Raw genomic sequence first — 19,753 nt, 5'->3', positions numbered from 1 at the left:
GAAAAACGCATGTACGAACTACCTCTGAGAAACACATCACTTGTGAAAGGTTGACGACAATTCTTAATTTTTCCTTGTAAACATTTTAAGGAAAGTGCGCCATATTTTATTTTCTTATTTTTTGTTAAGTAGGCAACGTGATTGCATTCTCTAATATTGGTACAAAATCATCAGCAATAAAAATATATTTTAAAAACATTAACAGATTCAACCATAGTTAAAAGCAGGGACAACTACGCATGCTCCACGATGTTCAATAAACTTTTCATGAACTCCATCGTGCATAAATAAAGCAGATACATATTAACTTCGTGCCCCCCATTTTGGGCCCTTTTGGGATTATTATAATGTTTATTATGTGATATCATCAAAATTGAAATTGTCCATCAGATATATGATCCAATGGAAGACAGAAGATTGACCATCCCTAACAGTTGCTACTCTTGAGGTGGTCATAAATTATGATTTTTATTAATACTCACTGGCCAAAAAATTAGAAATCTTTATTCACTATCTAGTAGGGTCACCTTTTGTTCGAATTGCAGTCCGTATACATCGTGGCAGAGATTCAGCTAAGTATCAGAGGAAGTCTAGGTCCAGATTTCACCATCCTTCCATCAGGATATTTGTTAGATACTGTGTCGTGGCCGATGGAGAACTCCGAAGCCGAACTACCATTTCCAACGCATTCCAGACATTCTCAATTGGATTCAGATATGGAGAATTGGTTGGCCAGAGTGTTGGGAATGTTCTCGAACCATTCAGATGCAATTCTCGCACCATGGACAGTTGCATTGTCTTGTTGAAAGAATCCATTGCAATTCAGGTATAAATGAAGCATTGCAGGAAGAAGTTGGTTCAACAAGATAGAAAGATATTCATTGGAGGTAGTATGACCTTCTATTGTTATGAACAGACCCAGTCCGTACCAACAGAACATATCCAATACCATGATACCACCTCCGCTTGATTGGTGGACACGAGACAGTCTGGATGCATAACTTCATGACGTTAACACCACACATCACTCCACCATTTGTGTCGAAAAGTATAAATCGAGACTCGTTGGATCAAATGATCTTTTTCTACTGTTCCAGTCCAATCTGCTGACACCAATTGCAAAACATTTCTAATTTTTTGTCCAGTGAGTATGTATTATATTTTATTATTCATCTGTGTATTGTCTATTCCTTCATTATCTTTCCTACTTATTATCCCACCTGTTGCATTAGCATTGTCCTCTGACAACTGTTGTCTATTTTCGAGGCAACAATCGCCCCTGAAGGCACTGAGGTCCACAACGCAAACTGGTTGCTCCAATAATTCTCACAATGATCAGAAGATTCAAGAGCTGAGGATTATTCTCTTCAAAAATAATACACTGGATTGAACCCCATATATCTCATGAGCTATTGAGGATGACTCATAAAACATCTATACAAAAAGGATAGATAAATACATACGTATACGCATAAGGAAATCATCACTAATAAAACACAATTTAAATTTCCATTCAATCCACTATTAATAACTACTATTAGAGTGGCTGCTTTCCTATTCGTCTAAACTTTCAATTTTATAATTAACCAAATATAACTAATTAATTAATTTTTCTGGCCGCCTACGACGACAGGCAGTGCTTCAGATTTACAACTTTGTTTCCCTGAACGAAACAGACTACTTCTTGGTTTATTAGCCCATAATGCAGTACACTTGCAACGAGTTGCCTCGGTATTGCACTACTATATACCTCACTGATTAAGTAACACGATAAACACTTTCAAAGACACATTTTTCTACATGATTTGTTTATAGGGAAACCCAACCCTACCCTTTTCGTTGTTTGCGTGACGCAATGGCTGACGTATTTTATTTTCTAACAGAAACCAACTGGATTTCCTCCAGACTCACTTAGTGTGACGAAATCACCAAAAGAACCTGTTAATAACACGAACAGTGACGAGATTTAACAATGATATATTCGGCTGATTGCTGTTCTATCGATTTTCCTCAACACTATCGAACGTAAACAGATTACAAAAGACTTTTTTTGTATGAAATACCCGGTAAAAATCAACTAGTCGCTTGAACTACTGAAATTAACCATGTTTACTTGTTATGTAAAATTATCATCATTGTCTCAGTTGCTAAGCAACCATTTAGAATGTCGCAGAGGCTATTATTGAAAAGCGCAATGGCAACAATTTGCTTCTGAAATGCGTGCGCGGCTTCTGCTATTCAACAACAATGAAATATACTGTTAGTAGAAGCAGACGAACGTCTTGTATCTGATTAATTTCAACAATGGACTCTTTTATATCGTTTGCGTTGACCAACAGATACAAAATCGGACTCGGTGTCTTACCAGTCGTGTATTTTGGGTAGGACATAAACCAAATAAACAGAAAGGGCAACATTCAACACCGCAAGCTGTGTCGGTGTCAACCCTCGCGTGTTGCAAGCACGCGCAGGTACCTCAACAATACCACGAAACCGACGTCAGCAGAGAAGGGGAGGATTGGCTAAGGGAGAAGAGGGGAGGGAAGGCCGGGAATCCTCGCCTTACATTGTCATACATGGTCATGAAATCGGCTACCTGGGCCTCTGGGGTAGTTTCGTAGCGACCGCCGCAAGGTCGCATGCTTTTGGCGAACTTCTCCGCTTGTTGTCTCAGGTGTGCACCGAGGCACCCAGCTAGTTCTCCGGGACCGCTTCCACAGCGACCGCTGCTCGCTCAGTCTGGCTGTGTGTGTGTGTGTGTGTAGCCGGAAAAAGCCTTCGGGGAGGAGGAGGGGGGAACCTCAGAGAGGAGATGAATAATTTATGAAGTGCGGTGACGCGAAACGGGAGGGTCGATTTCGCCAATCACCGCTCGGAAAGCAACTGCTGAGCGAACAGTCGGGTGCTGAACTTTTCAGTTCCTTTAGCTAGTTCGCTGGCCACCTGTATTTCTCGCGAGGTAGTGGCTCAAAGTGGAGCACCCCAGACAGTTGGTGGATTACTTAGTTGTGCAAAGTCTACCGGAAACGTGCGTCTTGGAAACCCCAACTTCAGATGACCACCCTGAAAGGTAAAATTTCACTTTAAACGCTTTCTCTGGCAGACGTGAATTTTCTCTGTACTTGTACTCACTGTACTTTAGCCGAAATTGTGATTTATCTTTAAATAATGCTCTGATTTCTAATAAATACTCCAGTGCAGTTCTAATCTCAAATAATGGCGCCTTTTTAAGGCTTAGCTACCCGCAATTTAAAATCATTAATGCTCGTGTTGTCTATTTCAATCGTTTGGCCAAAAGAAATCTATTTCTCTGCATAAACATTTATAAAATATCGTCTGATGTTTATGTAACTAACGATAGTAGCGCCATCCCACTATTATTGCCACAGAATGACAACAATACTAGAAGATAATTGTTGCTGACAACAATGTTCCGTTATTCTAAATTGTTAACATTATCTTTGAGAAGTTTGATAATAAAAAGAAAAATGATTATTTATTAAACAGCGCAGAAGACTTTAAAGAAAACAGATTGGTACTTGTTTATATTCCGGGAAAGATTAATCTGTCTAAATATACAGTAAGGAGAAGGAGCAGCTTTGTTTAACACCTGTTAACATTATTTTACCAGCAGTTACAAGAAGATTAGGCCTATCATTGTGATCATCGTACTAGAAACTGCACAATCATTACTTTCCTCGGATAATCACTTACGCCAGTAAAGCCGGTAGCTTTTATCACATCCGATTCAGACAGGTATTTCGAATACGAGAACTCTCCACTAAATTGCCTGATAACTGACTTTGATAACAATGTCCACAATGGCAGTGGCTGAACAATGGGTAATGGTGCGTACAGCCGTAAACAGATGAAACCGCGGAGGTCAATGTGATGCCATCAAGAGGCCACACGGACAGTTGGTTTCACAATAGAAAAGAAAACAAAAAAATTTATTTTTTTCTTTTGTTTTATTTTGGTGATTACGTAGGAGGGGATGAAGGAAGGAGGAAAATCTACAAAAGAAAGTGATTTCTGAGTGGCTTTGGTCTTGGATTCTTCCCGATGGGAATATTGTACGAAATTGTTTGTGTTTAGTGATAACAGTGTCTTTGTGATATTATTCGATTTACAAACATGCCTTAGAGCACACTTGATTTGTAGGATTAAGACATTCTGTGCTTTTATAAATTATTCGGCAGCAGAGCACGATTCAAAGTTGAGTTTTTACTAAGGTCGTAATCATTGGCCTTGTAACAGTTTCGTTTGGTTTTTTTGATATTAATTCAAGCTTCAAGTGCAGCTAATTTAACGATTTGTCCCACCAGTAACTTAATGAGGGCCACTAGCGAACAATGCCAGAAAAAAAAAAAAAAAGAAAGAAAAAGATTTAATTCCATCTGAAGTTAATTTCACCTCATTCATTTGTTGACATATTCTCCTATATCGTGACTGCCATAAATAAAAAACAGGAACTAACACGTGTAAAGTTTTCATTTTAATTTCTAAGTACTTTGTCGGAGTTTTATTTAGATATTTATATTTATATTAGATATTTTATTTATCTGAATATTTCCATTAAAAAAGCATTCCTGTTTTGTTTGAAAAGATGCAAAGTCATCTGTTTATTAAAGCAGACATAAAAATAATATATAGAAAGTCACGTGTTTTGAATTACACGAATTAAAATAATCAATTTATTCATTTATTTAGATATTTATTTATTTATTTAGATATATTTCAATATTTCCATTTAAAAAAGCATTCCTGTTTTGCTTGAAAATATGCAAAAGATATGAAGGCGATTACATCTTTTGCATGTTTATTAAAGCAGACGTAAAAACAATATATGGAAAGTCAAGTGTTTTGAATTCCACGAATTAAAATAATCAATTTATTCATTTATTTATCTATTTATTTATTTATTTAGATATATTTGAATATTTCCATTAAAAAGGCATTCCTGTTTTGCTTGAAATGATGCAAAAGATATAAAGGCGATTACATCTTTTGCATGTTTATTAAAGCAGACGTACAAAAATATATAAAGAAAGTCACATATTTTGAATTCCACGAATTAAAATAATCAATTTATTTATATATAATTTTATTTATTTATTTAGACATTTATTTATTTATTTATTTATATATTTTTTATTTATTTATTTAGACATTTATTTATTTATTTATATATATTTTTATTTTTTTATTTAGACATTTATTTATTTATTTAGATATATTTCAATATTTTCATTAAAGAGGCATTCCTGTTTTGCTTGAAAAGATGCAAAAGATATGAAGGCGATTACATCTTTTGCATGTTTATTAAAGCAGACGTAAAACAATATAAAGTCACGTGTTTTGAATATTCCTAGAAATAAAATAATCAATTTCACGCGGGTTTACTTTCATAGGCAGACGTTACACGTGACCAATATTCACGTGATTTGACTTCAATAAATCCAAATAATGTCAATTTCACGCGCTTGCTCATGTTTACTAATAAAATTGTGTTTTTTTTAATTAATATCTTTATTCTAGCTAAGATAAAAGAATATTCGAAAGTCAAATATTGAATTATTAAGTAAATATTAAATAATTTTATTAAATCAGTCTTCTTTTGAAGTTTTGAAGGGCTTTTTTTTTTTTTTTTTATCTTCTTCTTTTAAGCGAAGAGAGGTGGGGAAGGTGTAACATTCTCCTTCCACTTAAAGCAGTGATGGACTTAAGGTAGGCACGCACAGTGCCAGTTACTGCATTTCTGAGATTTTTCCAAGAACTGCTCAACCGGATATGCACTGGATCGTCTGTTAAATAATCATGGCAGTAGACGGCTCAGCGAATTGGTACTTCGTTTTTCTTTCTTTCTTTCTCTTAGAGGTATGATATTGTCCCAAATTCTGCAACACTAAAAGCTACAAAAGTGCTAAGATACATTTAGGAGTAGGCTAGAATTTTTTTTTTTTTTTTTTTTTAGCATACGTGCAAAGCGACTTTTCTGCCTTCACCGAAAGTTGCAGCAGATAACGAAATACTTCTGACCTTCGTAAAGAACCAAACTACGAGTAAAGAGGCAAAGAGATGACCTAAAGACCTACATTGTGAGAGAAAGTTAGGGTTAAGATATTTCTGGCCGGAAATGGAAATTAGTCTTTTGCAAACATTTCAATATAATGAAAATGTTTTTAAACTAAAAATACTTTTTTTTTCTCTATAAAAACTTTAATTAATTTTTATTTAAATCAACTTTTATGTTTTAAAATTATTAAACACTTTTAAGTAATTAAATTAAAAATACAAAATTACAAAATTTATCAAGACACTTTTTCTTAACTTTAAACATAATAAATATACATTGATAGTGGGAAGACTAGGTTTGTGTCAAGCACGTATATTCGGTGTGCTGTGAACATCAAGGCAACTAAGGTCACGTGACTGTACTATTGTGAGTTACGTTCGGTTTGCTTCAGGTTGAGTCCAGCTGCCTCAGCCATTATTGGTTTTTACGAAACATGTAGGAACACAGAGAAGGCAATTTGTAGAGGTGCGTGCCCTTTGATCTGCTTTCTGGAGCTCCTCGATTGAGAGTTCCTCCTGGATTCTTATTAGGACTGTACAACAAGATTTTAACCTAGACCATTGAAAATTAGTGAAACTACTACACTGTCAGAGGATGCCAGTATGCGAAACGCCCATAAAAGCTGTTCCCGTTACAACAGGAATCGAACCCAGCTTCTTCCACATAGTGGAGAACTTTAGTTCGATTTTTGTGCTAGTAGAGGGCATCGATTTATTGCAAAATTTTCTTTTGAATGGCAAACTAGGGGGATTCTCCACCCCTACTCGCTTCTTTTGATAAAATAAAATACAGAAGCTTTCGACACTGTGTGTGTCTCTTCCTCAGTTATGAATACATAAATACGTTACATATGGAATCAAGAATGGTACCGCGTGGTCATGCTAGATAAATAAAGCGCGTGCACGAGGTTTATCTAGCATGACCACACTAAAACAGCTTGTTTTACCACAGTAAAACAAGCTTCTGTTACGTATTTTAGTATTTGTTACGTATGACCACGTAACCCACATCCCTCTTCTCTCATTGGCTGAATAAATATTACTAGGAGGAAAATGATTTTAATATATAGAAAGATAACTATTACAAAACTCATGATATTTCAATAGATATTGAGCATAAACAGCCGAACTCATTCCGTAGCCGAGTGGTCAACACAAGGGGCCTTGAGTGACTGGAGTTCAAGCCCGTGACTACTAAACACGGTGCTCTTTCTTGTATTCTTTTTATCTTGTGAATTCCTCTGACCGTGTGGTCGTCCCGGATTATAAACAGAAAAATTTATTTATTATTTCTCTCTTTTCATCAGTTTTAGCTGTATTACAACTTCGAAAACTGATTTCTTATACGGCATGAGCTCACATCGAACTTCTTTACCATTGCTTTGTCTGCACATTGCTGCTAGAAACCACCCTCTATCTGATGAGGAACCAGTTAGGACTGAAGTGGGCTGTTTATCTTGTGTAGAAGCCATCTGTTTGAAAGTAGTGCAATATCAGGACAACCCGTTGCAAATGCAAGTTTCTTCTGCTGCTAGAATTAAAACTATTGCATCATGTATGCAATTTAAATTGTGCTGGCCGCAAAAAAGATTCTCAATTTTTGTAAAATGGGCCAGATTTTACAGTTCAACTTGTGAACAAGAGCAACTCCAGGCAAAGGTCATTTTTTTTTTCAAAAGTGCAATACTAGGGCAACTCGCTGCAAAATACACGATTTACTTTTGCTGTTTAGAAACAAAGGAGCACATGCGCAGCAGAATAAACATAACTATTTACGTCTTCCAATTATTGTTTCTGGGCTTCATATTTTTATAAAATAAAAAGGTGTTTAAATATATTTGCATTTTCTGATTAATACTTTCAAAATTTTAAATTTTTTTATGATTTTAAAAATTAACTTAAATATTACAAACATCTTTTTAATAAATCTTTAAAATATAAAGATAATAATGATATTTTTTATTAAAAAAATTGAACTTCACACTATATCGCATGCGTATTAAGAATCAAAAATAAACCACACGATATCGCATGCGCATTAAGAATCCAAAAGAAACTAGACGATATAGCACGCGCCTTAAGAATCCAAAAGAAACCTGTATTTGTGAAAATATAATGAAGATTTTCTTAAATAAATGAAGAGAGAGAGGAAGTTAAGTGTTTTAATTCATACCTGGTCAACCATATCTAATGAAGCAAACGATCACTTACATTAATAATTAATTACATCGACCGAGTCTACCCTGACTTTTACCACATATAACAGCACCAATTAGAAAATAGCTCGAGGATATCAGCAATGCAAGTGCAAAATGGGTTAGATAAGTGCACGTAAACAGCTATTTATAACCCGCCATGTGCAAAGATACCATTGTCTTGCCAGATGTAAATGACCGACATTATCTGTTCTGTTAGCTCCTTTATTTATTTATAATAATTTAATTTTTTTTTTTTTTTCAGAAAGGACGGACGACTGTCTCCCCGCACTGCCCCCAGACCTCATCCAGGAACAACACAAACCTGTCGACCTGACGACACGAGGTAAGCGTTCTGTATTTCATCTATTTCTCCACCAGATGTCCTATCAAACCCCCAATACCTTTAGGCCTAGCAACTTAACAATGGCTTTTTGTTTTCTTCTTTGCTTCCAACCAACCTTTTTTTTTTTTTTTTTTTTGATAAAAGTAGCTTGCCCCGGGGGCATATTCAACACTGGCAGGCGACTTGGCAGTGATTACAAACACATGATCGTCTCGAGGAAACTAATTACCACTAATTATGTTCTCTGATAAAAGAATTGCTCGAGTAGAGGAATGTTCGTGCAGATAGACGTGCTAATATCTATTGTCACCTATTAGCTAATGCAATCGGTTTTTATCACGTGATTTTATATCAATCGATCCTCAATTGCACAATTATAATAACTTAGAACGAGAAATCCTGGTTCTAAATGCATTTATAATGTATGTATCCTATTAAAGTAGTTTCTTCTGATGACCCCTTGTGGAGCAAAACCAACTTTTGGTCCACATAAGGTAACTAAGGCTACGAGACGTCGGTATCCTGAGTCTGTCAATTGCATGTGCTTGATGTGGTTATGTCAGTTCTGCGGGAGAAAAAACCTGAGTTTCTGAGAGTCAAAAAAAAAAAAAAACCTATACAACCCCCATTAGATATTGACTTGCTTGTTTTATTTTTATTTTATTTTTTTTTTTAAATCCTGGAAGCTCTGGCTTTTTATCCAACATAACAGACAAACCGACCATATAATTTACGAGATTTACGTAGTTTCCTCAGCACTATTAAAATCAACCAACCAATCCATGGAGCTAGCATATCGCCATATGTGATTCCCTAATATTTTTGCAGGGTAGTGTATAACGTACAGCGATAAATCTAATAGAAACAACTATTCTAGTAGCAGTTTGTTTCAGTTGAAAGTGAATACTTGACACACTATTTCGATTAATTCAATTTTTAACCACTAGGCGGACTTTGAATTCTGGTATTTTGGCTCTATTTCAAGCTTTCTATAATAATAAAACAATAACCAGTTTGTAATATAATAAAATATTACAAACTAGTTATTGTTTCTTTCTACTGTTTCTGTCTTCTTCTCGATCATAGTTTACCCCCTATAGCTTGATGGATACACAGACAAGAGCAAACCCAAACTTTTGGTCCGCAGCAATAAGGTCACGAGATGTCGGTATCCAGTGTCTGTCAGTTCTGTGGGAAAAGAAACCCGAGTTTCTGCGAGTCAAACAACTATACAACCCCCATTAGATACTGATTGTTTTTTTTTTCCCCTGGAAGCTCGGGCTTTTCATCCAGAAAAACGGACAAACCGGCTGTATAATTTACGAGATTTACAGATACATTATACTGATACCTCGTAGCCTTACTTTCCTAAACACTATTAAAACCAACCAACCAACCAATCCAAGGAGCTAGCATATCACGATATGCGATTCTCTAATATTTTGGCAGGGTAGTGTATAATGTACAACGATAACAGAAACAACTATTCTAGTGGCAGTTTGTTTCAGTTTAAAGCGAATACTTTGCGCACTATTTAGATTAATTCAGCTTTTAACCACTAGGTGGACTTTGAATTCTGGTATTTTGGCTGTTGTGAAATCGATCTTCGAGTGGAATTAATTAATTAAATTAAATTAATATATTTCCCTGATCAAACTGTCAGCATACATTAATTGTAAAATTAGACCTTTTGGCAATATATTAACTGTGGCACTTGCAATGTTTTGGGTTTGAATCCTAATAATGATTGCAACGCATGCGCTAGAGTTTTAGGAGCCGAATACAATATAACTGTGCGAGAATTATCTCAGAAAAATTATGAGTTTTGTCTTTTTATTACTTTGAAGCTCAGACTTCATGCACCATACGAGAATTCGTATGTTTACAACTTTTGACTGAGTATTATCACTAGTGGCCACTTGATGAGGACTAATTAGTTTCAAAACATTCTGTCATAGAGGAGTTTCAAACTTTTAAACAAATGGTCAAGGGCAACTCGAGGAAAAGGTCATCTTTTTCAAAGTAGTGCAATACCAGGGAAACTCGGTGCAAAGGCAAAGTTTGTCTTACAGTACGCGTTCAGACAATTCCGGTTTAAATCTTGCTTGATGCAAAAATTCATGAAAGGACAAGATAGTCCTGCACACTTTTTATAAAGAGTTTTATTTGAAAGCATTTGATTGTTCTATTTCCTCAAATTAATCTCCAAAACTGGAACTGAAACTTACAAGATGGGGAGTGCTCTTAACAATCATGTTTCCACTACTTTATGAACAACCCTCGTAAAATACAACTTTTCTAGAAAGTATGCACAATCGGGATGTGTGTTATTTGATCTTATTAACAAAGAGATCAGGCGCAGTAATAACCAACGCAAAAAAATGCTTCACGGACTTTTCCGATTTATTTATTGGCTCAAATGAATACACTGAGCGCTCAAAAGTTTAGAGAACAAATGCCAAAACGCGAATGCATTTTTAATTATAAATAAAAGAAGAATCGCAGCCGTTCAGAGCAGCTTCGACTCTTTCATTGAGAAAGGCGTGCTGTAGGGGACACGAGAATTTCCCGAGGCTCATGATGATGGCTGGATCTCAGCTCCTTGTTATTAATGCATTCTCTCTATCTTGCATACTATTATCGCCAGGGTATTGTCTTCTTTACAAGTGTGAGAATAACTCATTAAAGCCCTTCCAATAAAGATATTACCATCCCTTTAATTTTACGGTAGATTATGAACTGGTTGTCAATCGGGGTTCCCTAACTCACCCTCCCCGCCCTTCCATCGGCAACTGTTTTTTCAAATCAGATACAAAAGCTGCCAATCTGCCAATTCGACCTTTAATGAAACAGCTGATCCTTAAAGCCTAAGGGAGTCCCATTAGATTTATTGTTGCCCATTTAAAGTAAGGACCTTTGGTAAATAAATCAAAGATGTAAACCCTCAGGAAACAAATTCCTTACTCTCTTCCTATACGTTAAAAAAAAAAAAGAAAGAAAGAAAACGTAGAAGCAAATATCGCATCCACTTGGACTATCTGGCCGAACCAAGTATTACAAAGTGACTTACGGGGGCCACTGAGGGGCGGGGTGTTCACCAGGAAAAAGCTTGTTAATTCGTGCCTAGAAGCAACTGTCAAACTTGTCGGGTATGGGTCATGGCCTGGGCGGGAGAAGATGCAAGGGAGGACTGAGTCTTCAAACACGGCAGAAGTTAAGTGCCACTGCTAATGCTTTGTAATGATGCTACTGGTTCTTTTTTCCGATGGACTTGAGAAAATGGATTTAAGGAACGATCTCAGCAGGAAGGGCACAGACAGATCTGTAATGTTTGTGCATGTTTCCTGCCCCTTCCCCATTCCACCTCTTGCGGGAGTTCCGGCCTATCTGGATTCCTGCGGTCTTCATCACGAACAAACCCAATTACTTTTGCTTGCATTGAAAGGGTTGTGTGTGTGAGGCAGATGGGGGGGGGGGAAATGCGAGTTGACTTAAGCACCTGACAGAGACTGTTGCCTACAGCAACAACATATGGAGAGCATGTTGGCTTTGCGGACATTGAAAAAACACTGAATCAACCAAATCATTTGTTTCACGTTGGAGAAAATTGAGGATTAAACCAACGAATTAATAAAACAAATGAGTGGTAATTGTGATCTATCTTGCTTTCGTGTTTTTCACTAGTTTGCAAGGTCTCTGGATGGTCAAGAAGAGATCTAGAAGAGAAATTTCGTTTTCAAAAACCGAAGTGATATTGATCACTTTATTTTAACAGCAAAGGGAAATTCGTTTATAATGAATTTGTTTCACAGGGTAAGACAGTAAATAAGGGGTAGTATGCACAAGTTTCGGATGGTTTGGTTAAAAGAATTCACTGATTACGGCTAAGTTTCAAGAAAATGGAAACTGGGCCGAATTCTGCTCTGATTATCGGAGGTTTTGGCAAAGCCTGGGATTGTGGAGCTAAACTACCCTTTCTTTTCTCTGCATTACCAACCCCCGCGCTACTTCTCGTTCCCTCAAATCAAATCCAGGCTGAAAGGATAACGATTTCAAGGTGTAGAGGACAATAAAAGGAAATATAACAAAGTAACTGGTGGCAGTCAATTGAAATGCATTTAAAAATATTTCCAACTGCTGTACAAGCCATTTCAGTATTGTATAACTGTTTGAGGCAATTATATTGAAAACATTTCCTTTTTCATTCTAATATCTGATTTTCTTTAAACCTACTCAGTCGAGGAACTTAATTCTCAAACCTTGTAATTGCATGTATTTCAGGGATGAAAAACCGGAAAATTGCCTTATACTCGTACAAATTAACGCACGAACCTCCAGTCTATCCTGGATGGGTGCGTGAACAGCAAATTTACCTTTCAGCGTCTAAGGCAAGGGGGCGTGGAGAAGTTTTACGTAAACAGATTACAATAGGTGGACCGTGACCTAAAACTCTATTCCAAATGAAAAGCAAATTTAATACCTTTGTTTCGTGATAAACCAGATTATAATTAGAAGCTTAGATTTTTAACCGGAAACAAGAAATCAAAGCTCACTGCTTCCTGTCCGCATTCTTCACACCGTGTCCAAAAAGCAATTTCGCTAAACATTTCCTCGCGTCAATTTTCATCTTTTTTTCCTGTTTGCGAGTTGGGATATTAGGGCGTTTACATGAGAATGATGACTTAGAGCCCTAAAAATACCACGCGAATTAGCCAACTCGCTACGTGTACTCCATAAATATAACCACCTCATTTAAAGAGGCATTCTACTTGCTCAACAAGTGCAATGTCACCCCCATGATAGTGGCACTGTTTCCTTAAAAAATTCGCACACTTTTTTTAAAAAAAAAAAACAATCTCATTCTATCTTACTACAGAAGCCTGTTGAGTTAGGCTCAAGTGGATGACTACTCATGCTTAATTCAGAAGTAAGAACTCTGATGTAAATTATCACTGCTAGCTATGAGACGTCCCTAGGGAATGAGGTAAACTTTTCCGAAATTGGGAACACTTGTTTGCAATATGAGCTCTTAAATGGTGCATCTGTTATGCCAGATTGCAGATTGGTGATATCGTATTTCGTCCCAGCTGCTTCTAGTGCTTTGTCGGCTTTGAATTGCGTCAGTACTTGAAGATTCCAAGAGAAGAAATAAAATTCTCTGGCAGTGCTGAGAGGGTGTGGTTCTACGTAGACAGGTTTCACCCTCCCCCAAGTCGGGAAAGAAAAGCAGCTGCGTGAAATTAGCGAAATTTCAGATGTAATAACACATATGGTATGCAGAGAGTTGCTGGGATTCTCAATCCAAAATATAGCAGAACGAACGGTTAACCTTCTATGGTATTTTGTCTTCTTCAGCCTCTCCTGTCCTTAACTTTTACTAAATATTAAAAACGCTTATTGAACAGGTTGAAATCTTCTGATGCAACGTCTTCAACTTCGTTTCCTCCCTCCTTCAAGTGTAAAGGACCTGTTAAAAAGGTTGAGGACCTCTGTTTTGCGTTAGTGTGGGAACAATGAGGGAGGGGTACGATACCACTGTGACGTGTGTCCAAATGTAGACCAAGATGGCGTCCTTTTCGTGCTGCTCGTTCGTTACCATGAAAGTGACCCGGATTTCAACCACGAGACGATTTCGAAGTTGGTGACCGCGAAACTTGGCCACTGGACCTTGAAAAGATGGGTGTTAGTGGTTTTTATATTAGGGTCTTCACCGCACCTGCAGTCTGACCCCATTTTCTCTTTACTGAACAGACCGTTGGTTCGTTGCAGATTCTTATTTACAGCGAGAACATTCCAAACTTGGCTAGTTCCGGAAGCAGCTATCGCCTGTACTCGTGGGTATGTAAACACTTCGTGCTTCACTCTGCACGCTCGCCTGCAAAACCCCCCTCCCCACCCATCCTTAATTCCTCCTTCCCTCTCGCCATCACTTCGTTCTTGCTCGGTAAGCCGAGACGTACAGTGACATAGTTCTCTTTTCTGCCGTTAGGGGGGTCGCACTTCATGGACCGAAGAATCCAGGTGAAAAGAAAGCATCAAGTTCAAGGAATTGCCCATGGAAACGCAGTGGAGAAAGACGACGGAGGAGCTGGTTGAGAAAGGGGTGTTGCGGCAAACTACCGTCGACTGTGAAGGCGGAAGTATTAAGAGAAAACATCGGACACTGTGTTCACCAGATGTCGCCACCGGCGCAGCCTTCCAGAGGGTGTTTTTCCGTGGATAATCACGACGCAGTTTCCCCCGGTCTACGATCCATGTCGCTCCGTCAGCGGAGCTCTGGGTAATGCACGTGTAGTGCTCTGCAACGGCGTCTCAAGCTCTTCCCCCCCCCTCAACCCGTATCCTCCCTACCCGTAAGAAGGACGTTAGTGAGGGGTGTTCTGGCGTGCTTCAGTGGCAGGCGGTCTCGCAGGGTCGTCGCCTGGCGTGCGCCTTACGCGGCAGTAGTCCAGTCGAATATGTTCTACCCTCCAAGAAGCCGGAACTGATAATCTCGCTCAGCACGAGGTACGAAGTGGTAGCGAATGATTGGTAGACTCCAGCCTGGGCCTCCCGGACCCTCGGTTAACTCGCCACCAGGACGCATACCACGAAGGAGCTGTTCCAGTGCCACAGGTAGGTGGCGGCCTGTTTGTGAGAGAGAGAATGTGGTGGGGAAAGGAGAAAATGAGTGAGTGACTTTTAGCTGCACGCGCATAAGTTACACTTGGGTATTAATGTGCGAAGGAAACGCCATTTGTGTGCCACTAATTTTTTTTAAGCTTATTTGAAACACACGGAATCTTTTAAAAATAAGACTTCTCGAATTTGCATCAGAGTTAAGTCCCACCCACCTGACATCACCAACTTATTTTGGATGGAAAAGTGCTTTATATTTGGTTGGGCGCTTAAACTTTTATTGATTTGAGGTTAATTATTTATTTCACTATAATTCGGAAGCGTATCGAACTATAGAATATCACTTTGAATTGTACACCACCAGATTTTATTTTAAAGGAAAAAAGTGCCGAATAAGACCAAGCTAATTACTACATTGTGTACATAACTTATGCGCACGTTGTGTACACAACTTGTGCACACTTGTGTATACATAACTAATTTCACTCGTGTACTACGTTGCATTGTGCATTTAGATTGGCTTTAACTTTTTATAAAAATAATTAACATTATTGCGCATAATATATTATGCTAATTTTGCCTATTAGAATAATTTATGCAACATAATTCCTCATTAGCATAATTTATGCAGTCTAACAAATTAGATGAATTCCTAATTGGCCAATAACAGACACATGTACACCCTGCGTGTTTTTGTTTATTTATTTCAGTATTGTTCGATAACATGATTGCAGAACTAATAGTGTAAAGGAGAGTGTTATATGGTGGGTTATTTAATTTGGCCCTGGAGCCATTATCTAGGGCCAGATTCCAGATAATGTAGCAGGACGTTATCGAATGATGTGCATTATATCTATGTAGGATTCAGCGATACTGTACTTTTGAATAAAAAGTTTTAAAAGCTTATAATTTTTAAATAAGTGTAGTTTCTAGTTTTATTATATTTTAATTATTATAGTTAAAGGTGAATAAAGGGAATTAGAAACTATTATTAAAAAAACAAAACAAAACAGTGGTCTTATGTATGAGCAAAGTTTTGTTTTCTGATAGTTAATTCAATATTTCGTCAAGAGATGGTGCTGATAATATCGTTCGCTTGCTATATAATTATAGTAGTATATCATCTTGGCGATGTTTACAAAATAAATGTCGTCTCCTTTGAAAAATTACAAAACTGGAAATTTTTGTTTTCAGTTCCCGGTTCTGTAAAGAACCAAACGTTTAACAAATATAATTAAAATTAGTCTAGAAAACAATTACAGTATTTGAGTTTCTTGTAGATTTGTATTTGTGAAAGAAAATGCTTTTATTATTATTATTATTATTATTATTATTTATAACTCGGCCATTGTGAAAAAGCCTATAACATTTATCTCATCTACGGGACTCGAAGAACTAAGGTCTTTTCCACCTTCTGTGGGAGGACGGCGATCCTACCAACTATGCTACCCACAAGGATATCATTTGCAGGATCCATGGTCAATCCATGAGGGTCAAAGGGGAAGTTGCCCATCTTTTAGGTGTGAAAAGTTCTTTAGTTTTCTTATTGCACTCACAGACGCTTGGATCTGTTGCTAGCAGCACGAAGTATTACAAGTCTCATTAATATGTGTAACTGGGTTGGATTATGTATAGAGACATTAATAGCTTTAGTGAGATTCATTCTGCAAACAGACGTCCGATATATTTATTGTATTTCATGGCATCTTCCATCTTATGGGTAGGAGAAACTATTCTGTTCTAGAGTCATTGACATTAGCTTACCCTAGTTATAAATAGACTCTCATAGGGGACTGTCCAGGCGATATTGTCCTATAGACAATATCGCTTCCTAAAAGTAATTGGGGCAAAAATAAAAGAAAAATGCATGTTGCGTGTAATATGAAATCCATATTTAATGTCTTAAATTTTTAATACCTCTAAACTATAGTAATTATTTTAAATCCTTAAATTATTTTTAAATATTATTTTCATTTTGTTGTTGCAGTAAGGTTTTAGACTCATTGGAGACTCTACGCCATATTGCGCCATTTATATTATGTTTGTAAATTGCGTGTGTTGTGTACTCTGTTTGCTGGTCGAAAAATCCGAATTTTAAGGAGAAAAACCATGCTACTCTCGCCTGAGACCAACTAACCACGCTGTGAAGAAGATCCATAAAAATTCCTTGCCTCATTGACGGGATTCGAACTCTAGTCTTTTCTCTCCGATGTGGAGAGGACGTTGAGATTATACCAACTGTGATACCCCTCGAGGGTTTAGTCAAAGATCGTCAGTAGGTGGCGCTCTTGAGATGCAAGGTAACAGTTAGTAAAAATGGCGTCGTTACAAGAGTGTACAGTGGAGAATGATAACGGTAGGTCAGAAGTACTCCCACCCTCCCGTACTGACTACTCGCGGTTCCAACTCCCCCAGAAAGGGTCTGAGAGGCCTCCGTGACATCATTGCGAACTACCAATTAGAAAAGAAACTCATGCCTTTATTTCGTGTTGGTATAACCTGTTTAAAGAGATAGGCAGAGTCCTTCACAAGAAAGGTGACGACCAACCGTGTCTCGAAAAAACATCTCGAGTTTGTACGGCAGGTGTTCATCCATACTTCACAAGAATGAGTCCTTGTAAAGTACTAATAGATGCTACAGTCAACATTATACAAGGAGTTACATAAGCGTTTACATCTTAATGCATACAAACTAAAGATGTTACAAGCCAGATGGCAGGACAACAGAAAAATTTTACCATAAGCATATTTGATCAAATGGGATAATGACAATTTTTTTCAGACGTCTACGAAACTATAGCAGAACTCAGAATAAAGTGTCCCGAAATAGCTTTATTTTTCTTGAGTCGAGATTACAATACGCTTTGCCTTGAACCAAGCTGCAACCTTGAACATTTTCTATGGTAAAATCATGGTTGGAAGACATATTTTGAATGGACTTTGCAGATCGTCATCTGCGTTCTTTCTTCTTGAAAATAACTCCCCCTCACAAATAGACCTCTGCTTATATAAGGAGTGAGGGCAGGATACAAATTAGAAGCTGCAGCAATTAGTCCGGATTTCTGTTGAATCCACTTTCTTTTTAAACTTTGGTTTTTGGAGCGACAAGCCTTCGTAGATAGCACAGTTGGTAGGATCGCCATCCTCCCCACACCGGGTGGAAAAGACCTGAGTTCGAGTCCCGTCAATAATGAGTGGTATAAGCGTAAAATTTCAAAATTGCCCTTACAATTCGTGCCTCACTTCACCACTTCCCAACAGGTGGATCTGAACCTACAATTCAGTGCATAGATGTTCGCCCATAGTAGATTGTACATGGTACAATGCTATTCGGTATTCTCGTGTTTACTGAATACATTTTAATTTTATTTTAATTTTATTTTAAATTACAACTATATAGGGTTAAATCAAACAAGCAATTTACAGATATTCCTTCCAACATCCTGATGAACTAATAAAATAAACATGCACATAATCCTAAGTCAGAAATGCAGTTGCTAGTGTAGGGTTTTAGGACATTAGCCACTGTCTGAAAGTTGCGTGTGTTCTGTGGTCGATTTGCCTGCTTACGAAACCGAGTTTTCGGTCAAAAAACGCCCCTACCCCTCCACCTGAGACCATTAACTCAGCCATGATGCGAAAAAGACCCATAAAAATTCCTCGCAACACTGACTTGATTCAAACTCAGGTCTTTCCATCGGTGGAGGAGACGGTGATTATACCAACTGTGTTTGCTACCCACGAGAGCTTACCCAGTGGGGAGGATGGAACTTATATACACTGTGCTACTCGGGAGGACCAGAACTTGTATTGTGGTTTGGGATTTTAAAGTAGTCGCTGAAGACATTAAGGCAATGAAGCCTCAGTTCTTTATCTGTGGAATGTGTTTATTCTATTGACAGAATTTTATACGTTACACATGAAAATCTTTTCACGGATGAAAAGCGCATCGGCTACAGAACATCACTTTGAATTCTCACCACGAACTACAGAATATCACTTTGAATTATCTCCAGGAGTGGAAAAAAACCTATGCATTTCTACTGAACCGACTAACTTGGCCACGGCGTGAAAAGTCCATAAAAACGAAGGACGTCATAACGGAATCTAACCCAAACCTATCCCTATAGGAGAACAAATAAATACGTCAATGTAAACCGCATGGCTACTGAGCCTTATAGTTTATAAAAAGATAGAGATTTGTTCTTGCCTATGTAGCTTGCGACATGTTAAATATTGGAAGAGAAGCTGGTGTACCCGAATCAAAATGTTCTAAACCAACAGAGCTGTGCTGGGTTATTGGTGCTATACAGATACTGCATGTTTAAGATTATAGGGTGTCCTATGGAGTCACGGTCTCTTCATAACCACAATAATTAGATGCTAAAAGGAAGTTGTTGAAAATCCCGTCTGTTATCATAGGAACATTAACAAGGAGTACTTGCTTTAGGGACACTTCCTGACAACTGAGTCTCGTCCGTAGACGTTACTATGACAACTGAGGTTTCAGAACTCACCA

The 19,753-nt window shown here is 37.6% G+C and overlaps 1 protein-coding gene across 2 annotated transcripts in view; it reads left to right on the top strand.

Annotated features, from left to right (window-relative positions):
- Positions 1–2,685: 2,685 nt before the first annotated feature.
- Positions 2,686–19,753, top strand: part of LOC150088764 (uncharacterized) — a 47,123-nt gene continuing 30,055 nt past the window's right edge. Inside the window, exons 1-2 of one of the 2 annotated variants that reach the window (XM_090369632.1) lie at positions 2,686–3,070; positions 8,536–8,616. In XM_090369632.1, coding sequence (XP_090225758.1) covers positions 3,055–3,070; positions 8,536–8,616 — 97 coding nt within the window. In that variant the 5' untranslated portion in view covers positions 2,686–3,054. Of the gene's footprint in view, positions 3,071–8,535; positions 8,617–14,694; positions 15,232–19,753 lie in introns of those variants that run through there. The other variant, XM_090369633.1, reaches the window with a different exon arrangement.

Source organism: Mastigoproctus giganteus, chromosome 3 (genome assembly GCF_048544385.1).
Source record: "Mastigoproctus giganteus isolate SK-2022 chromosome 3, ASM4854438v1, whole genome shotgun sequence".
Lineage (NCBI taxonomy): Eukaryota > Metazoa > Arthropoda > Arachnida > Uropygi > Thelyphonidae > Mastigoproctus > Mastigoproctus giganteus.
This window is presented reverse-complemented; position numbering and strand designations above follow the sequence as displayed.